Here is a 19,533-nt window from a genome sequence, read left to right on the forward strand (position 1 = left end):
TAAAGCTTTTTGTTCCTAAATACTTTACAAATAGTCATAAAATGACTGAAGTTCAACATAAAACAGGGACCAAGACCTTATGACCTTATGATAAGGAGATCTGAATCCGAAAGTTATATGAATGCATTGCATTTAATTTAAATTCTCCAGAAACTAAGTCTTTCTTCTCCGGATGGAGACTAGTATGTGTGTACAGTATTTAATCAAACCAATCAGTTTCTGATAAAAAAAAAAAAAAGCCATGCTTGTGGACATCCAATAAGGTGAAGCAGACATTCTATACCTCGACATTTCAAGCATAAAGTATCAAAGGCACAAGGTAGCACCCACATTATCTTCAGGACAAAGGAATCTCTATTTCACCAATTTATTTGGCTCTGACATGGCCAAAATTCTATATACCCTCATTCAACTTGTAAACACTTATCAGCATGTCATGTGAAGATTATTGTATAAATTCACTCAGTTTATTTATGACCTAACTATATTTAATCAAATCACCATTTCGGCTGGTTTACCAGGTTCATTTTAAGGCACCAAGGAAGTAGAAGTGTGGGAAGACACTAGCCTTGTACCAAGACGCTGATTACATTACACTGCATTACATAATGCAGTGTAATGTAATCAGCGTCTTGGTACAAGGCTAGGAAGACACCAGCTATTATACCCTTGGACTCACTGAACGAGAAATCTCAAAATTAAGTTCAGTTAGGATCGTAACTAAACTTAAAATCTATGACCATAATGTTTTTTTCTTTTTACACACTGGAAGCCCCGCAGTTAAGCAGGGCATCAAAAAATTAGTTGAAACTCATAATGTTCCTCTCCACGGAAATCTTTAGTAAAAGGCGAAAGATTTATACGATCTGAAGAGAAACAAGAGTGTACTGACAACCGTCTAACAACAGATCGACCAGGTTGGCGGCGACACGCATCTAACTGCTGGTGTTGATTTACTGCAAAACTGACTAATAACAACAAACACCACATAAAACTCGTTGTGTTTAGCCATGTGCAGTCATGTAAGAATACTTTGTGTTAGTAAATGTGCAATATGGAAAAATGTACTCTTATTTATCGTCACGTTATGATGCAATGCATTATGGGAGTACAGTGTGCGTGTGTGTGTGTGTGTGTGCGTGTGTGTGTGTGTGTGCGTGTGTGTGTGTGTGTGTGTGTGTGTGTGTGTGTGTGTGTGTGTGTGTGTGTGTGTGTGTGTGTGCGTGCGTGCGTGTGTGTGTGTGTGTGTGTGTGCGCGCGCGTATGTGCATGCGGGGGGCGGGTATACGCCGTACTTCAGCGTGGTGGGCGTTTCTTTAGTCCTGTAGCCAATCCCGTGTCGGTATGTTTGGATGGGCGTGCCATACATTCAACGCACACAAATCTCCTACAGCCAAGTTAGCTTGTCAGCTACTTCTGGTATGCCAACACTTCATACAGGATTTAATTAACAAATCGGGCTTCATTAAAAGTTCAAATGCCAATACGCGATTACATGTAATTGGCACGTTGTTATAGTTATAACTAGGTTACATAGATACTTTAGCCCACTTTAAGACACATACAGCAAGTTCGCTGTTTAATTCTCTTTAGCTAGCTGGCTAGCTCTAACGTACTGATAACGTAGCTAAACCTAGTACTGTCTTTGCTAATGCTAAGTGGTTAGCTAGTTTGTTTATTTACGTTGTTGCATTTGCATGGCTTCTTTCTCTCAAGGTCCGGGGAAATGGCGTCGTTAACGGCGACAGAACCAGGATTATGCCCGGGTGCATTACCGCCAGCCGAGGCTATACTAGTACCCGCTTGCATGTTTGCACCGGACCGGGGATGCGGGGACGATCCATCCGACGAAGGGGGCTTTGAGGACGGCGAGGGTACAAACGGCGAGTCCGCGGATCATTTAGACTTCAGCAACAAGGTGGGCCCAGAGTGTTAACTGCGTCTAGTGCGGTTTAATTCAATCATCTGTGTTGAAGTAACTGATACACCAAACTCATGCAGGGGGGGAAAGAAACATTTCAATTTGGTGCATACACTGCACGCGATGCATTTTTTGGTGACTGTGCAACATGTGGAAAAAAGTGACACGTATGTTTACGTAACTGCATCCAGCTGGCTATGCACACTCCGCTATATACACTGTACATCCACATGCGAGGTTTGCTGACAAATTGTGTGTAAACGTAGTTGCCTTGAGCTGGTTGACCTGATGAGGTAAAACCTTCTATGACTTGCAGAGACTAGTCTTACAATGTAAACATTTGCTTCCTGAACACTTGTTAAAGTTCTGGCTGAAGACTGCAACTCACAGGACACATTTCACAGCGCCTCTTAGCTTGTGTGCGTGTGTGTGTGTGTGTGTGTGTGTGTGCGTGTGTGTGTGTGTGCGCGCGCGTGTGTGTGTGTGTGTATATATAATGTGTATACTGTGTATGTGCATTGCATTGGTGCATTGTGACACATAAAGACAGGGTTGTGTCCACTTTAACAAGTCTCTCTTGTGTGTCTCTTGCCTCGTCTCCCTCTTTTCAGCTGATTCTGGTCAGCCCAACGGGGGAACAGTACGATTCGTTACTACGGCATCTGAGGGAGCGGATGGACGAAGGCTGCGGGGAGACCATTTATGTGGTTGGAGTGGGATCAGGTGAGAGAACAAGCTGTCCACGTCGATCTGATCTATATCAACGTTTTGCCTGTGTGTGAGGGAGAACGATCCATCGTTATACTACATGCTAAAATGTTAAACTGACAAATTTCTGCATGCAGTTTATGGAAGAACACATCACGTGATGTGTTCTTCCATAAACGGAGAGAACGAGAGTGACAACTACATGTTTGTTTTTTTTGCCTTTATTTATCCATCAGATACATGGGTGGATGGATACATCCTTTATGTATCCATCAGATCCGTCATTCCATGCTTCCCATTCATTGCCTGTAGGCAGCGTGCAATGGGCTGTGCAATAACATCCATACGGCATGTGTTCAGTGACACAATAAGAATACTTTTTTATTTCAGTGCGTTCAGTAACACACTCAACACTAGTAGTTTTGACTCAATTTGACGCATAATTTGTCGCATGTCAATAAGTGTCGCTTAGATTAAATGGGTTGAGAGTAGGTTTGTCATTGGGGTTATCCAATCACAGATCTTTGTGTTAGGCGCTAAAAGACTCAGCAGTCAATTTAAATTTAAATCATCTCTTTCTGTAAATGCTCTCAGTAATAATCAGGCCTTCACTCTGAAGCGCAAATTATGCTCGAGCGAAATCGACGGCGCTGACTGCGCCGAGGGGGTCGCCGCAGCTGGGCGTCCTACCGGCGCAGCTCGGCGTAGGGGGCGTGCAGCTCCTCGAAAATGTGACTCCGCGGCGTCAACTCATTGTTGTGAGGGATGAGGAAATGCCATTTCCTCATTTAACAGTGCTTGTCCCTCATCTAGCAAAGCCTTCTGCAGGCTAATAATAAAATGTTGACAATAAAATGTTCCCCCACCGACATGCTTGCAAGTCCTTGGTAAACGACAAGATAACGTTTTGGACGTGGTACGTTCGAGTATGCACAGTCTCGCTGTCGCCGCTCGTCTGCGGGCAAGGGTCCAAGTCGTGGCTGCGCATAACCATGCCGGGCGCTTGACATAACACAGTATTGTTTTTTTTTGTGCCACCTGGAAGTGATAGAACCAGTTGAAAAATGTTTGTGTTGGACCTCATTTATTCAATTTCACGTGAAGCTGTTGAGCGTCACGTTGGGGTCAGAGCTAGTAACACTGTGGGGACAGCAGTCAGTAACTTCATCACCTAAACATGCCGCTGCGTCCAGTTTCAGCCTGGCCAACAAATTAATTTTTCTTTATTCTGGCAAAGATGAATGATTTCCATCAATTCACTTCTTTTTTTAATAGATGAGAACAGCCAAATGATTGGCATTTACCTGCCACAGTGGCTGGTTGAGTAGACTTGGCAGCTAAAAACTAGGGATGAACCGATGTGAAAATTTTGGCAGATACCGATAACCGATATTAACATTGCTGTTATGACCGATAACCGATATTTACCGATGTCGATATGATCTGTATGAAAACACATTTCTGTGACAATAAAATTTGCTACATACTGAAAAACACATGTAAACACTGTGCATTTGAAACAGTTATGCAGTTCTTTATTTCCAAAACATTTGGAAAAGCCCAGAAATGATAGATTTACCGCAATGTTTCCTCTCAATTTAAAAATTGTGGCTGATACCGATAACCGATATTAACATTGCAACATCGGACCGATACCAATATGTTAAAAAATGACTAACATCTGCCGATACCGATATGATTGCCGATATATCGTGCATCCCTACTAAAAACCAAAATGTACCAGCATGAGGAGGCCGGTGTTTGATTTCCCACTCTAGTTGCAGCTAGCCAATAGAATATGTGACCCATGTAAATTGACAAATACTGGCATACATGGTATATGGAAAATGTCATTACTACTGTTTTAGGGGTTCAAAAGTCATGGAATTTAATTTCCACCAGTGCGTAGTGAGTGAGAGTCATCACTTCTGTCAGCTCTGGCCCGCAGTGTCCTCACTGGCAGCTTACCCCCATTTGTATGCTGTTCAGCTTTCATTCTGAAGCCCTCTGCCCACACCTGCCCTCAACGGCCCAACCCCCCGAACACACACACACACACACACACACAGCACGTCACACACACACACACACACACACACACACACACACACACAGCGCACACACACACACACACACACACACACACGAGGGCCTTTGTTGGCAACCAGCGCTGTTTTCTGCCCACCACAGCAACATGTCTGACCCATGTGGCTTGTTTGGGTCAAAGGGCATGTGTGAGAAAGAGTGTCATGTTACGTCGCTCTGCACTGGGACTCGCACTGGCCCACTGGGCCCTGTCAGTAGCCCTGGCTGGCTGGCTGGCTGGCTGGCTGGCTGGCTGGCTGTTTCACATGATATGGCCACTGTACGTTAGCGCGCGGTGTTGCGTTTACATTTACTGAGTTGAGATAAGCAGCAGTAGGCTAATCCAGTGACAAGAAATAAATAGGTAGTGACTATAAGCCGAATTTTCCTTTGCGAATGTAGTCACCTTCTACTGTAAGGCAAAGGATACATGCAAGCAACCCAAGCTGTGCTTTTTTAATGGTTTGCTAGAGAGGCCTGTTTCTTGAGTCGATGGAGAAACGTGTCTATTGTGCTGTTCAAAATTTGTAATTGGTAATTGTCTAATCAACTGGCCTTGGATTTCAAGTTACCAAGCACCACATAACCATCCTACTCAACAATTAGCTGAAGATTACTGTGCTGTTTGAATGGTCAGAGATTAGCTACAGATCACTGTGCTGTTTGAATGGTCAGAGATTAGCTACAGATCACTGTGCTGTTTGAATGGTTAGAGATTAGCTACAGATCACTGTGCTGTTTGAATGGTCAGAGATTAGCTACAGATCACTGTGCTGTTTGAATGGTCAGAGATTAGCTAAAGATCACTCTGCTGTTTGAATGATCAGAGATTAGCTACAGATCACTGTGCTGTTTGAATGGTCAGAGATTAGCTACAGATCACTGTGCTGTTTGAATGCTCAGAGATTAGCTACAGATCACTGTGCTGTTTGAATGATCAGAGATTAGCTACAGATCACTGTGCTGTTTGAATGATCAGAAATTAGCTACAGATCACTGTGCTGTTTGAATGGCCAGAGATTAGCTAAATATCACTGTGCTGTTGGAATGATTAGAGATTAGCTACAGATCACTGTGCTGTTTGAATGGCCAGAGATTAGCTACAGATCACTGTGCTGTTTGAATGGTCAGAGATTAGCTAAAGATCACTGTGCTGTTTGAATGGCCAGAGATTAGCTAAAGATCACTGTGCTGTTTGAATGATCAGATATTAGCTAAAGAACACTGTGCTGTTTGAATGGTCAGAGATTACTGGCAGTGAGCCAGCAATCAGACAGGCGTTTGGACTTTTGTCAATTGAACTGTTGATTTTTGATCTCATAACTTTTTTGTTTTGCTTGTTGTGTTTTTATGTCCTATGTTGTGTGTTTTTTATTTGCTTTTAAACCACTGCTAATCACTCTGCATCCATGCTGAGAAGGCTGCTATATAAATAAAGCTTTAGTTACTTACTTACTTAACTGAGAAAAGTTGGATTTAGCACAAGACCACATACAGATCTCTCATACATAAATGTCCTGCCCATAATCTGAGAAGAACACTAATAGCATAGTTGAATAGAGTAGTTTTAACTTAAAAAACAAAACAAAAACAGAGATATCTCATATTGGAATTAAACTCGTCCATCTACCTCAGCCTTAATGTTTTCCCCACTCTTGCCTAACCTAATCCCTGGCCAGCGATTTTCAGATATATTTTCAGTCATTCAGTGATGGAGTTATGACATAATAGACAAAACTATTGTATAACCAGAAGAAGAAACCGGACAGACAAACCTTTGTCTTTATTTCGTCACAGATGGCACACCGCACATGCACACATGTGCACAGCAGCCAGTACACACACACACACACACACACACACACACACACACACACACACACCACACCACACCACACATGCAATTGGAAGTGCTGTGACATGTGTCCTTCACGTTTGACCCATCCTGGCTCGTCCTCCATGGTTCAGGCCAGGAGCGGTGGGCAGGTGCAGTGAAACTCCCGGGGACCAACTTCTTCCAACTGCTGCTGGTCGGATGACCATCTTCTTCTGCATGTTTTTAGTGGGGGGGTTATATTGATGTTATATGGAGGAAACCCCAGGGGAGCACGGGGAGAACATGCAAACTCCACACAGAAAGGCTCTTTCGACGAGATCGCCCACCTGGGCACCAGGCACCAAAGGCATGTGGTGCCAACAGCGTCCCAGGAGGGAATCGAACCCAGGACCTTCTTGCTTTGAGGCGAGAGTGTGAGGCAAGAATGCTACCACTGTACCACTGTGCCCCCCTATAGGAATATTATAGGTATATATTGTAGGAATATTCTAAGAATACTATTGCCAAATACAATTTTATTGACTCTATCTCACTAGACAGGACAAGGGCAAGTGAAATTATTTTCTGTGTGCATGCCCCTGCCCCCTCCCCACTACTGCTGTGCTGCTATTACCCCATCCTAGGGGAAACACTGTACACCTTTCGAGGCCAGTGTGGGGTGTGTCTGAAGGCCAGTGTGGGGTGTGTCTGAAGGCCAGTGTGGGGTGTGTCTGAAGGCCAGTGTTGGGTGTGTCTGAAGGCCAGTGTGGGGTGTGTGTGAAGGCCAGTGTGGGGTGTGTCTGCAGGCCAGTGTGTGTGTGAAGGCCAGTGTGGGGTGTGTGTGAAGGCCAGTGTGGGGTGTGTCTGAATGCCAGTGTGGGGTGTGTGTGAAGGCCAGTGTGGGGTGTGTCTGAATGCCAGTGTGGGGTGTGTGTGAAGGCCAGTGTGGGGTGTGTCTGAATGCCGGTGTGTGTGTGAAGGCCAGTGTGTGTCTGAATGCCGGTGTGGGGTGTGTGTGAAGTCCAGTGTGTGTGTGAATGCCAGTGTGGGGTGTGTCTGAAGGCCAGTGTGTGTGTGAAGGCCAGTGTGGGGTGTGTCTGAATGCCGGTGTGGGGTGTGTCTGAATGTCGGTGTGTGTGTGAAGGCCAGTGTGGGGTGTGTCTGAAGGCCAGTGTGGGGTGTGTGTGAAGGGCAGTGTGTGTGTGAAGGCCAGTGTGGGGTGTGTCTGAATGCCGGTGTGTGTGTGTGAAGGCCAGTGTGGGGTCTGTGTGAAGGCCACTGTGGGGTGTGTCTGAAGGCGAGTGTGGGGTGTGTCTGAAGGCCAGTGTGGGGTGTGTCTGAAGGCCAGTGTGGGGTGTGTCTGAAGGCCAGTGTGGGGTGTGTCTGAAGGCCAGTGTGGGGTGTGTCCGAAGGCCAGTGTGGGGTGTGTGTGTGAAGGCCAGTGTGGGGTGTGTCTGAAGGCCAGTGTGGGGTGTGTGTGTGAAGGCCAGTGTGGGGTGTGTCTGAAGGCCAGTGTGGGGTGTGTGTGTGAAGGCCAGTGTGGGGTGTGTCTGAATGCCGGTGTGTGTGTGAAGGCCAGTGTGGGGTGTGTCTGAAGGCCAGTGTGGGGTGTGTGTGTGAAGGCCAGTGTGGGGTGTGTCTGAAGGCCAGTGTGGGGTGTGTGTGTGAAGGCCAGTGTGGGGTGTGTCTGAAGGCCAGTGTGGGGTGTGTGTGAAGGCCAGTGTGGGGTGTGTCTGAAGGCCAGTGTGGGGTGTGTGTGTGAAGGCCAGTGTGGGGTGTGTGTGAAGGCCAGTGTGTGTGTGAAGGCCAGTGTGGGGTGTGTGTGTGAAGTGGGGTGTGTCTGAAGGCCAGTGTGGGGTGTGTGTGAAGGCCAGTGTGGGGTGTGTCTGAAGGCCAGTGTGGGGTGTGTGTGTGAAGGCCAGTGTGGGGTGTGTCTGAAGGCCAGTGTGGGGTGTGTGTGAAGGCCAGTGTGGGGTGTGTCTGAAGGCCAGTGTGGGGTGTGTGTGAAGGCCAGTGTGGGGTGTGTGTGTGAAGGCCAGTGTGGGGTGTGTCTGAATGCCGGTGTGTGTGTGTGTGAAGGCCAGTGTGCGGTGTGTCTGAAGGCCAGTGTGGGGTGTGTGTGTGTGAAGGCCAGTGTGGGGTGTGTCTGAAGGCCAGTGTGGGGTGTGTCTGAAGGCCAGTGTGGGGTGTGTGTGTGAAGGCCAGTGTGGGGTGTGTCTGAAGGCCAGTGTGGGGTGTGTGTGAAGGCCAGTGTGGGGTGTGTCTGAAGGCCAGTGTGGGGTGTGTGTGTGAAGGCCAGTGTGGGGTGTGTGTGAAGGCCAGTGTGTGTGTGAAGGCCAGTGTGGGGTGTGTGTGTTAAGGCCAGTGTGGGGTGTGTCTGAAGGCCAGTGTGGGGTGTGTGTGAAGGCCAGTGTGGGGTGTGTCTGAAGGCCAGTGTGGGGTGTGTGTGTGAAGGCCAGTGTGGGGTGTGTCTGAAGGCCAGTGTGGGGTGTGTCTGAAGGCCAGTGTGGGGTGTGTCTGAAGGCCAGTGTGGGGTGTGTCTGAAGGCCAGTGTGGGGTGTGTGAAGGCCAGTGTGGGGTGTGTGGGAAGGCCAGTGTGGGGTGTGTGTGAAGGCCAGTGTGGGGTGTGTCTGAAGGCCAGTGTGGGGTGTGTCTGAAGGCCAGTGTGGGGTGTGTCTGAAGGCCAGTGTGGGGTGTGTGTGAAGGCCAGTGTGGGGTGTGTCTGAAGGCCAGTGTGGGGTGTGTCTGAAGACAATGTAAAATATAGAGCTAACTGCTTATGATGCAGTCATTTGGGACGGTTGTGGTTACGGCATGTGAGGTTTTGTCATCTCCATCCACACCCACTCCGTCTCTCCTTCAAACCCTCTGTTCTCTCTCACTCTTTCTTCTCTCAAACTCTGTCCCTCCTCCACACTGTTATTCCTCATGTTTGCTGTTGTTCCTAGGGCTGCCTGCCATGACACTAACTAGATCATTTCTGACTTTGATACCGATACCCCGGAAAATATCGATACCCGATACCATTTTCGATACCGCGGGGGCTTTCCTCCCTCGTTTTCCAACTTACTCAGTTCCTGCCCTTGCTCCCCTTTCATAGCCTCCATCTTCTCTACTCTCTCCCCTCTCTTTCTGTCCCCCGTCATCTTTCTTTTGGTTCTGTGTCGCTCAGCAGGTAGAGCAACTTACCATGGCAACTCACCAGGAAATAAGTGTTCACACTTTTACATGTCTATCCTAGGGTTGTCAAACGTATCGATACTGAAAATTTGAATGGGATACAATACTCATTTGCAACAGGTATCAATAGTATCGATAAGTATCAATACTACAAATTTGAAATGGGTACAATACTCATTTGCAACAGTTTCGATACCATCAGTGCTTTCTTTGAATGAAAAATCACTGATCTTTCCCTCCCTATAATTGGTGGGTATCTGTTGCTTCAACAAGCTAAACGTGTTCTTATGGCTACAGCAGGGCTAATCTGCTGTCTAAGTTCAAAGTTTTATCAGGCCTAGATTATGGAGAAGTGTGTCTGTCCATCTGTCTACATTTATTTTTATTCTTCTTGATGTGTCGCGACTCGTCATCCCCCCCTTCCCGTGGTATCGAAAATGGTATAGAGTATCGATATTTTCCTGGGTATCGGTATCGAAGTAGAAATTGTAGTATCATGACATCCCCTAGTCTATCCCTTGGATTTTGTTCTACTATTTCCATAAAATCAACGAATCAATTAATCAATCAACCAATCAACCAACCAACCCTAACTGCAAGGCACTTGCAGGGATAAAAACATTATGTAAATGGCATGTATATATGCCATATATATATATATATATATATATATATATATATATATATATATATATATATATATATATATATATATATATATTATATATATATTATATATGTGGGGTTATTGTGTTATTGTATATTATATATTATATATATATATATTATATATTATGTATATGGCATATATACATGCCATTTACATAATGTTTTTATCCATGCAAGTGCCTTGCAGGGATATATATATATATATATATATATATATATATATATATATATATATATATATATATATATATAACGGCAATATGTTATACGCCATCGCCAGACACTATAGTGAGAGGGGGCATGGTGCGGCATCTACTCTCAGATTCATGGGGATTGAAAAGGTTTCCCTGCCGACTAGAGGTGGTGATATTCACAAACTACTGCTACAGAGAGAGTCTTATTGGATTTTTACACTGAATACTGTTGAACCTTATGGTCTAAATGAGAGTCTGGTACTCAATTCCTTTTTGGACTAAAAAATGTAGGCTAATTTATTCATGTCATTGGATTTATGGCCGTATGTTATGCCTCTCTACATGTATGCTGCGTAATGATCGTTTACTATGATGTAAACATATTGATGTATTGTTTATTGTTTTCTATGATGTAAACATATTTATGTAGGCTATTGCTGATTGCTGTCTTTCCTGTATGCTCTGATGGTAATTGACAACCTGTGTGTTGGTGGGTGTGTCTTCCTGCCACACACTACTGTATATTAGTTTGACTGGAACAGTCACTCAGTAAGACCTGAAGAAGCGCAAGCGAAACGCGTTGTCTTTTTGATATTACATTTTTTCTATAAAAGTCAAGTCCTGGAGTGTGCGGTCCCTCCCTGAAAATGCTCTGAAGTATATGGGATACATTCCTTTTCTCTCATCAAGTACTCCAGCTTTCTTGACCAGCACCTCCAGCCTGTTTGGATGTGCACAGAATCTTCCTTTGTTCATATATATATATATATATATATATATATATATATATATATATATATATATATATATATATATATATATATATATATATATATATAATGTATATCTCTTATCTTACCCCTCCCTTGCCTCTGTCTTCTCCCCTGTTAGACGGAGGCGACTATGGTCTGGATGAGAAGGACATGGAGGCGTCGGTGGCCACGGTGCGGTCGCTGTGCGAGCAGATCGAGGCTGACCTGATCCTGCTGAGGGAGAGGATGGACACCGGGGGACACATACGGGACTACCTCATCCGCCGGAGTGTGGGCGAGGAGGACTTCCTGGAAGTCAGGTAAAAGAAGAAGAAGAAAAACGGAGGGGGAGGGAGGGGGAGAGAAACAAGTATGTGACCCCGTTCAAACAGAGAGCCAAAGTCACGCCCACCTCCTGCTTCAGCAGACGAGCCGGCGTCAGAAAGAGTGGCGGTGAACGGCCAAATCCAATTTGAATTGTGCCATGAAGTACACATGCCACGTTGGCCAATTTAAAAAGATAACTTTGCGACTCAAGAAAGTCGCAGTTTGTCGTAAAGCTGAAACATAACGTGTAATTTCGTATGAGACTCAATCAACTACATCTCTCGTCTCGCACAATATACATCACACCAACACCAACCTGGCCTGGCGGGAGAGAACCTTATGGCATCACTTACGTCATAAGTGACGTAAGTGACCGATTTTTTTTATCCCATTTTTATCCCCCATTAGTGCTAATTTTAATTTATTTATCCTGGTTGATGCTCCACCCTCTGCCGATCTGGGGAGAGCCGAAACTGGCTCCATGCTTCCTCCGAGACATGGGCAGTTAGCCAGCCGCTTCTTTTCACCTGACAGGGGAAGAAGCTTCACCGGTAGAACATAGCACGTGGGAGGATCACGCTATTCCAACGAGTTCCCCTCCCTCCGAACAGGCGCCCCTAATGACCAGAGGAGGCACCACTTCAGCGACCAGGATATTGCATGTTTTGGTGAAGGGGGTTCCTATATGAAGGACGTCCCCAGGGGGCACGGAGAGAACATGCAAACTCCACACAGAAAGGCCCTTTTGACAACCGCACCCGGGCGGCGGGCACTCGAGAACATGTGGACGGGCACGCACTCCTTCAGCGCTCACAGCGTCCCAGGTGGGAATCGAACCCAGGACCTTCTAGCTGTGAGGCGACAGCGCTTACCACTGCGCCACCGTGCCGCCAAACTACGACTTTCTTGACTTGCAAACAGGGTTCCCACGAGGTCCTTGAAATCTTTCAAAGTTTATGAATTTGACAAATAAAAATCAAGCCATTAGAAAATAGACATGAGTCATTGAGAGTGCCTGAATTTTGGGGGTTTTCCTGCAAAGGGAATTACGAGCGGGCCACCTCGGTTACATTTTGCTCTACCTCCAGCTCTCAACATTTGAAAATGTTTTTTTTCTAACGAGCATAGCAGTCGGTGCATTTCTGTCATTTGCAATTGCAACTAACAGCCCAGTTGAGAAGTGTTCACGCATTCAACCCTCTCTCCTTTAAAATGTGTGTGACCCTCTGCTAGTTTTCATGATAAACATTCTGTGTTGTAACAGTAATGAACCTGGATTCATGTCTCAAAACTATGCAGTGTTGTTGGGTCCTTGAATTTGATGTTTGAGAATCTGTGGGAGCCCTGTGCAAAGTTCAAGTTTAAATTCACAAACATATGTGCATTTCGTGGCACAATTCAAATGGGATAAAAAAAAAAACCCAATAGTCTCTCTCACCATTCACATTTTTTCCCCAACGCTGGTTCGTATTTTTAGGGTCCTACCAGAAGGGGCGTGGCTTTGACTCTCTATCCCAGTTCGACTGAAAAAATATGGGTGGGGTCTCTCCTCGCTCAACAACAACTACTACTGTGGAGTTGCTCTTACGGCCCACACGGCTCCAGTGGAGCTGATCAGTGTCCAACTGTGGAAGACTGCAGGTGTACTAGGCAGCTCCCAGGTGGGGGTGTGAAGCAGTGCCTGATGGGAAAAGAGCATGTGATGTGAAGCATAGAGACACTGCATTAAATAGGCCACGCCCATCACGGGGGAAATCGTTCCGTTCAGTCCCATTCACCAGCGTCATTTTCCTTGAATTAAACATAGCTAAAAGCTGCTGTGTGGTGGGCTGCGCACAAAACAAATGTAAAAAATCGCCAATTAAAGTTTTTTTGTACTCCCGAGCAAAACAAGGAAGCCATTGAGCATTCGCGAGAAGAAAATGAGGATTTAGCTGTCAAGGAAGTAAGTTGGAGTGTTCATCTTCCATATATATGATCTTTGTGTGCAACTACGTGACATAGGAGAATGCCAGCGCATCTGATGCCATCTGTCTGACATTACACCAGCATTATTTTCATTAATTTAAACATGCCTAAAAGCTCATGTCATAGTATTTCACTTCAGGCCACTGTGTGGGATCGTTTATCCAGCGTTGTTTGGGCAATGAAAAGGGACACTGCTCCAGGCCAACTGAGTTCATTTTCTCGATGTACCTTTCCCTCTCCGTTGGAGGAAGTGTACTGAAATAATCTTTTGACATTATCTAAAAAGAAAACTGTCCAAATCCCTGTAAAACCCCGCAAAACTATTTATATCTGATGACAGATCCTCCGTTTGCCCCTGTTTTGCTATCTGCAGTCGCCAGGCAGTGCTTCCTTGTATTTTCCCCCGTCTTGGGCGTGGCTTCTGAATGATGACCCGTTTTGCAGTGTCTCTATAGGTGAAGGAGTGGTGTCATCCTTAAGTGTATTGACAAAGGATTAGTATAGAAACTATGCTCCCAACCCAACCCTAGCCATAAACCCAACCCTAGCCATAAACACAGCATACCAGTCAACCAGCAGTGAAATATGACCATAGAAATATTAGGCTGATTCACTTGTGAGTTTGATTTGCTTTTTTTTTTTTTATGTCTCAACTCGTCGCAACACAAAATATTCCATTGTTTACACATTGACACGAATGTCAACAGAGTTTTTACGATGCTAAATACATAAAATGCACGGTGTCACACAAAAGGGCTGGCTGAAAAAATGGATATACTGTACCATTATGTCCCAATTTTACCATTGCCATTTGGTATTAAAATATGTTGGTGGTAACACGACCAATTTGTGCATGTATTAGTCTAGACACCAACAGCTGAGCCTGAATAGTATGCCGATTCCAGTCCAGCTCACAGAGGTGGTTTGTTTACATGTTATGCATGTTATTTCAGTTCATCACAGCACAAACGAGCGTAAATCCTTTCCATTTATTTTGCCTAACGAAGAGGAATTTAAATATTCAAATAAGTACAGTAATATAAACTGTATTCATGAATATAAATCTTAGCCACGGGTTCGTAGCACAATCAATGATAGCTTTAAAAACAACAACTCCTGAACATTGTCTACAATTACATATTAAATAAATCAAGGCCTATTATTTGGCCAATCGCATAGCATTGCTCATCAGTAGAGGCCCTTGACAAAGCCAGGCCTTTCACACACTGGCAGATGTATAAAAAAAAGTCAAGACAATACATTTTTGAAGAAATATTTTCGGTTCAATAAATCCCTATGTAAACACAGTGTTTCGTCAGAGTGGGCCATAGTTCAAACATACTGGGGCTTTATGACATTTTCATATTGCTTTGTTCTATGCCTGAGTATGCTTCCCAACCCGACCCACCTAATGCTAATGGCTACTCGCGATTAGCAACACAACTCACGTTTACACTATAACATTTAAGTTAGTCACAGTATAGAAAACTATACACAAACTCGTATTTACCTCTTATAAATCACAAAAGTGCAAACCATAGGATAACTGGTAGCAGTCCACCTCTGTGTTTTGGTACAGTTGTTTTCACACTTGATGCAAACCCGAGCAGGCCTGAACCGTACCCGAGAGACCACCTGTTCAAATGGACCCGGGACCGACTCGTTAATCCCTTCCTGGTTATGGAACACAGTGTATATATATATATATATATGTATATATATATATATATATATATATATATATATATATATATATATATATATATATACACACATTGGAACTGGGTTATTTGTCAATTCTGGCTACACCACCAGTCAAAGGTTTGAACACACCTGTCCTGAACTTATTCATGTTTTTCATTATATTAAAGCCATTGTGATCTAAAGGCTTATGCTTAAATGCTTGACGCAAAGGGCGACTACTTTAAATAATCAGAAACATACAATATTTTCACTGCATAATTCCATGTGTCTTAGGCTTTTTCATCATTTTGATGAAATGCCAACCCCCCCTTTGCTTTTGCTCCAACGGAAATGTTTTATGGTCACTCAGGATACAGTAGGTCACGGGTTTTTCGAAATGTCTATGGAGAAATGAATGGGGAACTCACTTATACCGTACCGGGGCACTCTATTATTCTAAAATGTGAAAAATAGTAAAAAAAACAACAACCCAAAATCGTTAACTGGTAGTGTACTGTATATCTATCTCTGTATTTATATCTCTATTTCTCTCTCTCTCTCCCCCTGTCGTCCACAGGGTGGCGGTGGTGGGGAACGTGGACGCTGGGAAGAGCACCCTGCTGGGGGTGTTGACCCACGGCGAGCTGGACAACGGCAGAGGCTTTGCCCGCCAGAAGCTCTTCAGACACAAACATGAGATGGAGAGCGGCAGGACCAGCAGCGTGGGCAACGACATCCTGGGCTTTGACCAGGCGGGACAGGTGAGCGCCGACCAATCCGCTGCACCGCAACTCAAAGGAACCGTCGCGTTAGTTCATGCAGGCAAACAGAAGCCATGGGCTAGGCTACGCCCCAGCTGTAATCCGCTGACGGCCCGCTGATTGGATCAGTGTTCAATCACTCACCAATCACGTCCATTCTCTCAACAAGGCGGTCCCTTTAAATATGGCCCCCTTCTACTCTGATCTCTGCTACACCAATGCTGCCTCGCACATCGCTGCTGCTGCTGCTGCTGGCAAAGCATTGCCTCCACCTTTCTACTTCAGTTGTAACAGGGCTCACAGGTTAAGCATGTATTCAATGTCTTGCTTTGGGCTCACTCTGTGGGGGATTCTGCATTGTGCTCCCTGATTAGCTTAGCACGCTGCTCGGCTAATCCAGCGAGCGTCTTCTGTAAAGAGCGGAGCCATCAGCGCCAAACAGAACTGTACTTCCATTTGATGCAAAAAATGGTTAAGTCTATGACGAGAGTGTTCCTGACTGAACTCGTGAACTCATCTCCCTCACAATAAATAATAAATAAATAGATAAATAAATATTCCTTCTGTCTACTGTACCTCGCTGTCAGGTGGTGAACAAGCCTGACAGCCACGGGGGCAGCTTAGACTGGACCAAGATCTGTGAGAAATCCTCCAAAGTCATCACCTTCATCGACCTGGCCGGCCACGAGAAATACCTCAAGACCACCGTCTTCGGCATGACCGGACACCTGCCCGACTTCTGCATGCTCATGGTGAGGAGAGGGAAGTTGATGAGCTGCCTATGTGGCTGAGATGCTAATGTATGTAATGCATCGAGCTGACCAGTAGAGTGTGCACAAAGTAACATTATTTAACGACTTCAGGGTATCCGCGGGGTCTGGGAAAGTATTAAAAGATAGACCAATCAAGTTAGGGACAATTAAGGCCCTTAAAAAAAGTCTTAATCGGCAATTATGAGGTGTTAAAAATTTGGTAGCTGATTGTGTTACGTGGGCATATATCGTCTCATGTCGATGATCGATATCGTATCGTGGCAGACTTTGTGATTCTGCAAATATCGTATCATCGTCCGAATAATCTATATAATATCGTATCGTGATGAAACTTGTGATTTTTTTTACACCCCTGTCGCTAATGTGAAGAAAGTGGCGTTTAGGTCTCAAAATGTATTGAATTGATCTTCAGGATTCATATACCATATATTCATATATAATATAAACATATATTATACATATAAACATATATTCATATACCCTGCATTTATTGCACGACGATGTTTCAACCCATGATGGATCTTTGTCAGGTCAAATTAAAATGAGAACCACCTAAAGATACCCCCCAAAAAAAGAAAAAAAGCTGAGATGGTCATTTATGTGTATTCATATTTGTATATTTGTAAAAACAAAATCCAAACAGTTGAATTTTTATTTTATTTTCAACAACATTTGAATGCTAGGAGGCTAAACATGGCTGCCTGCAGTGCACACCCGGGTTCTCATTCCCATGGTGTCTCATGTGGATGTCTTGTCAGGATGCCTTGGCCCACTATGCTGACGTGCTCCGTTACGTTCCTCCGCCGGTAAAGGTGAAAGTAAACGGGTGTCGCGCTGTTCCTTAGGTTACACACACACACACACATACACACACACACACACACACACACACACACACACACACACACACACACACACACACACAGCCGCGCTGTTCCTTCGGTTTAGGCAACAACGCCACAGCTCTCAGGTCACGCTCTTCCTCTCTCTGCCAAAACATTTCACTCCTTCTGACCAACCCCACCACTACTGACGTCCCCGGGGTCCTAGTGCCAGTCTACAAGTGCCTACCAAAAAAAAATAATAATAATATCTGAATCCCAAAAGAGAAGAAGACCGAATATCTACCCAAAGAAGGAATATCAGAATAGTCAAATATTCAGCTCCAATCCTAGTGTGTATGTGTGTGTGTGTGTGTGTGTGTGTGTGTGTGTGTGTGTGTGTGTATGTGTGTGTGTATGTGCACACCACCCTGAATACAGTGCTTTCAGCACAGCTGTGGCAGTGCTGTCATTACATTTCCCCGGTATTGTTTTTCCACCCTGTCCTTTCTCTCTTACCCCTATCTATAATCTCCATCCCTCTGTCTCTCTCCCTCTTTTCCTCTCTCTCTCTTCCTCCTCTCTCTCATCTCTCTTCCTCCTCTCTCCCTCTCTCTCCCTCTTTTCCTCTCTCTCATCTCTCTTCCTCTCTCTACCTCTTTTCCTCTCTCATCTCTCTTCCTCTCTCTCCCTCTCTCTCTTCCTCCTCTCTCTTTCTCCTCTCTCTACCTCTTTTCCTCCTCTCTCTCTCTCCCTCTTTTCCTCTCTCTCCTCTCTCCACCCCTCTTTCTCCACCTCTCCTCCTCCTCCTCTCTCTCCCCCTCTCTTCCTCCTCTCTCTCTCTCCTCCCAGGTTGGCAGTAACGCTGGCATCGTTGGCATGACCAAAGAGCACCTGGGCCTGGCACTGGCCCTCAATGTGCCAGTGTTTGTAGTGGTTACCAAGATAGACATGTGTCCAGCCAACATCCTTCAAGGTAACGGGGCATCCTACTTGATTGGCTAGTTAACTGACTGACTTACTATCGTGCTACTTGATTGGCTAGTTCACTGACTGACTTACTATCGTGCTACTTGATTGGCTAGTTCACTGACTCACTTACTATCGTTGGGTGGCAACAGACGCTTCAAAGAACCAGTCAAGTCCAAGTCAAAGACTGCCTGGCTACAGTGCAGAAGTCCATTTCAGTCATAGAACAGAGAGAGAGAGAATGAGAGGGAGAGAGAGTGAGAGAGGGAGGGAGGGAGGGAGGGAGAGAGAGAGAATGAGTGGCAAACATTCAGGTTTAGTTGGTTATGTTGTTACAATGGTGAATGAACAAAGACTAGCAATAAGCACTAGAATGATGTAAGTATGTATGCATGGTTTCTGGAAGACAGAATTGTTAAAGGAACAGAATATTATACAATGGACATTCAATATACCTTGTGTAGTAGAGCAGGGATACTCAACTTGCTTTGCCTGGGGGCCACATTTGCAAAATGACAGGAGGCCAGGGGCCAGTTAACACTTTAAGTGCCACGGCCCTTGGGCAAAAGGTTGCTTGCTGTGCCACATAGGCCGCAATGCATTTTAAAACAGTCATATAATTTCTTTAATAATTACTATGTAAACACTGAACACGCACAAATAACGATGAGACTCTCTTCTATCACCTGCAAAAAAAAGTTTATTGATCCCATTTTCCGTTCTTTAGTTATGAGCCGGAGAAGATAGCTTGATTGAATGAAAAACAGAGCTTTTTTTCTACGAGCTGAGATAATGAGCCTTTTGTGAAATTAAACATTTCAAGCACATCACTGACTCTGAAGCTAATTTTCTGATGTAGTCACACCTCAAAAATAATTTCCTTCAATAAAACAGTGAACGCAAGGG

General features: G+C 44.8%; 1 protein-coding gene across 1 annotated transcript in view; it reads left to right on the plus strand.

Annotated features, from left to right (window-relative positions):
• Positions 1–1,393: 1,393 nt before the first annotated feature.
• Positions 1,394–19,533, plus strand: part of LOC310775048 (GTP-binding protein 1-like) — a 40,326-nt gene continuing 22,186 nt past the window's right edge. Inside the window, exons 1-7 of the mRNA XM_083635139.1 lie at positions 1,394–1,419; positions 1,717–1,918; positions 2,533–2,644; positions 11,465–11,645; positions 15,881–16,064; positions 16,652–16,816; positions 18,511–18,634. Of these exons, the coding sequence (XP_083491265.1) occupies positions 1,727–1,918; positions 2,533–2,644; positions 11,465–11,645; positions 15,881–16,064; positions 16,652–16,816; positions 18,511–18,634 (958 nt within the window). The 5' untranslated portion in view covers positions 1,394–1,419; positions 1,717–1,726. The remainder of the gene's footprint in view (positions 1,420–1,716; positions 1,919–2,532; positions 2,645–11,464; positions 11,646–15,880; positions 16,065–16,651; positions 16,817–18,510; positions 18,635–19,533) is intronic.

The sequence above is a fragment of the Poromitra crassiceps genome (assembly GCF_964638095.1).
Source record: "Poromitra crassiceps genome assembly, chromosome: 4".
Lineage (NCBI taxonomy): Eukaryota > Metazoa > Chordata > Actinopteri > Beryciformes > Melamphaidae > Poromitra > Poromitra crassiceps.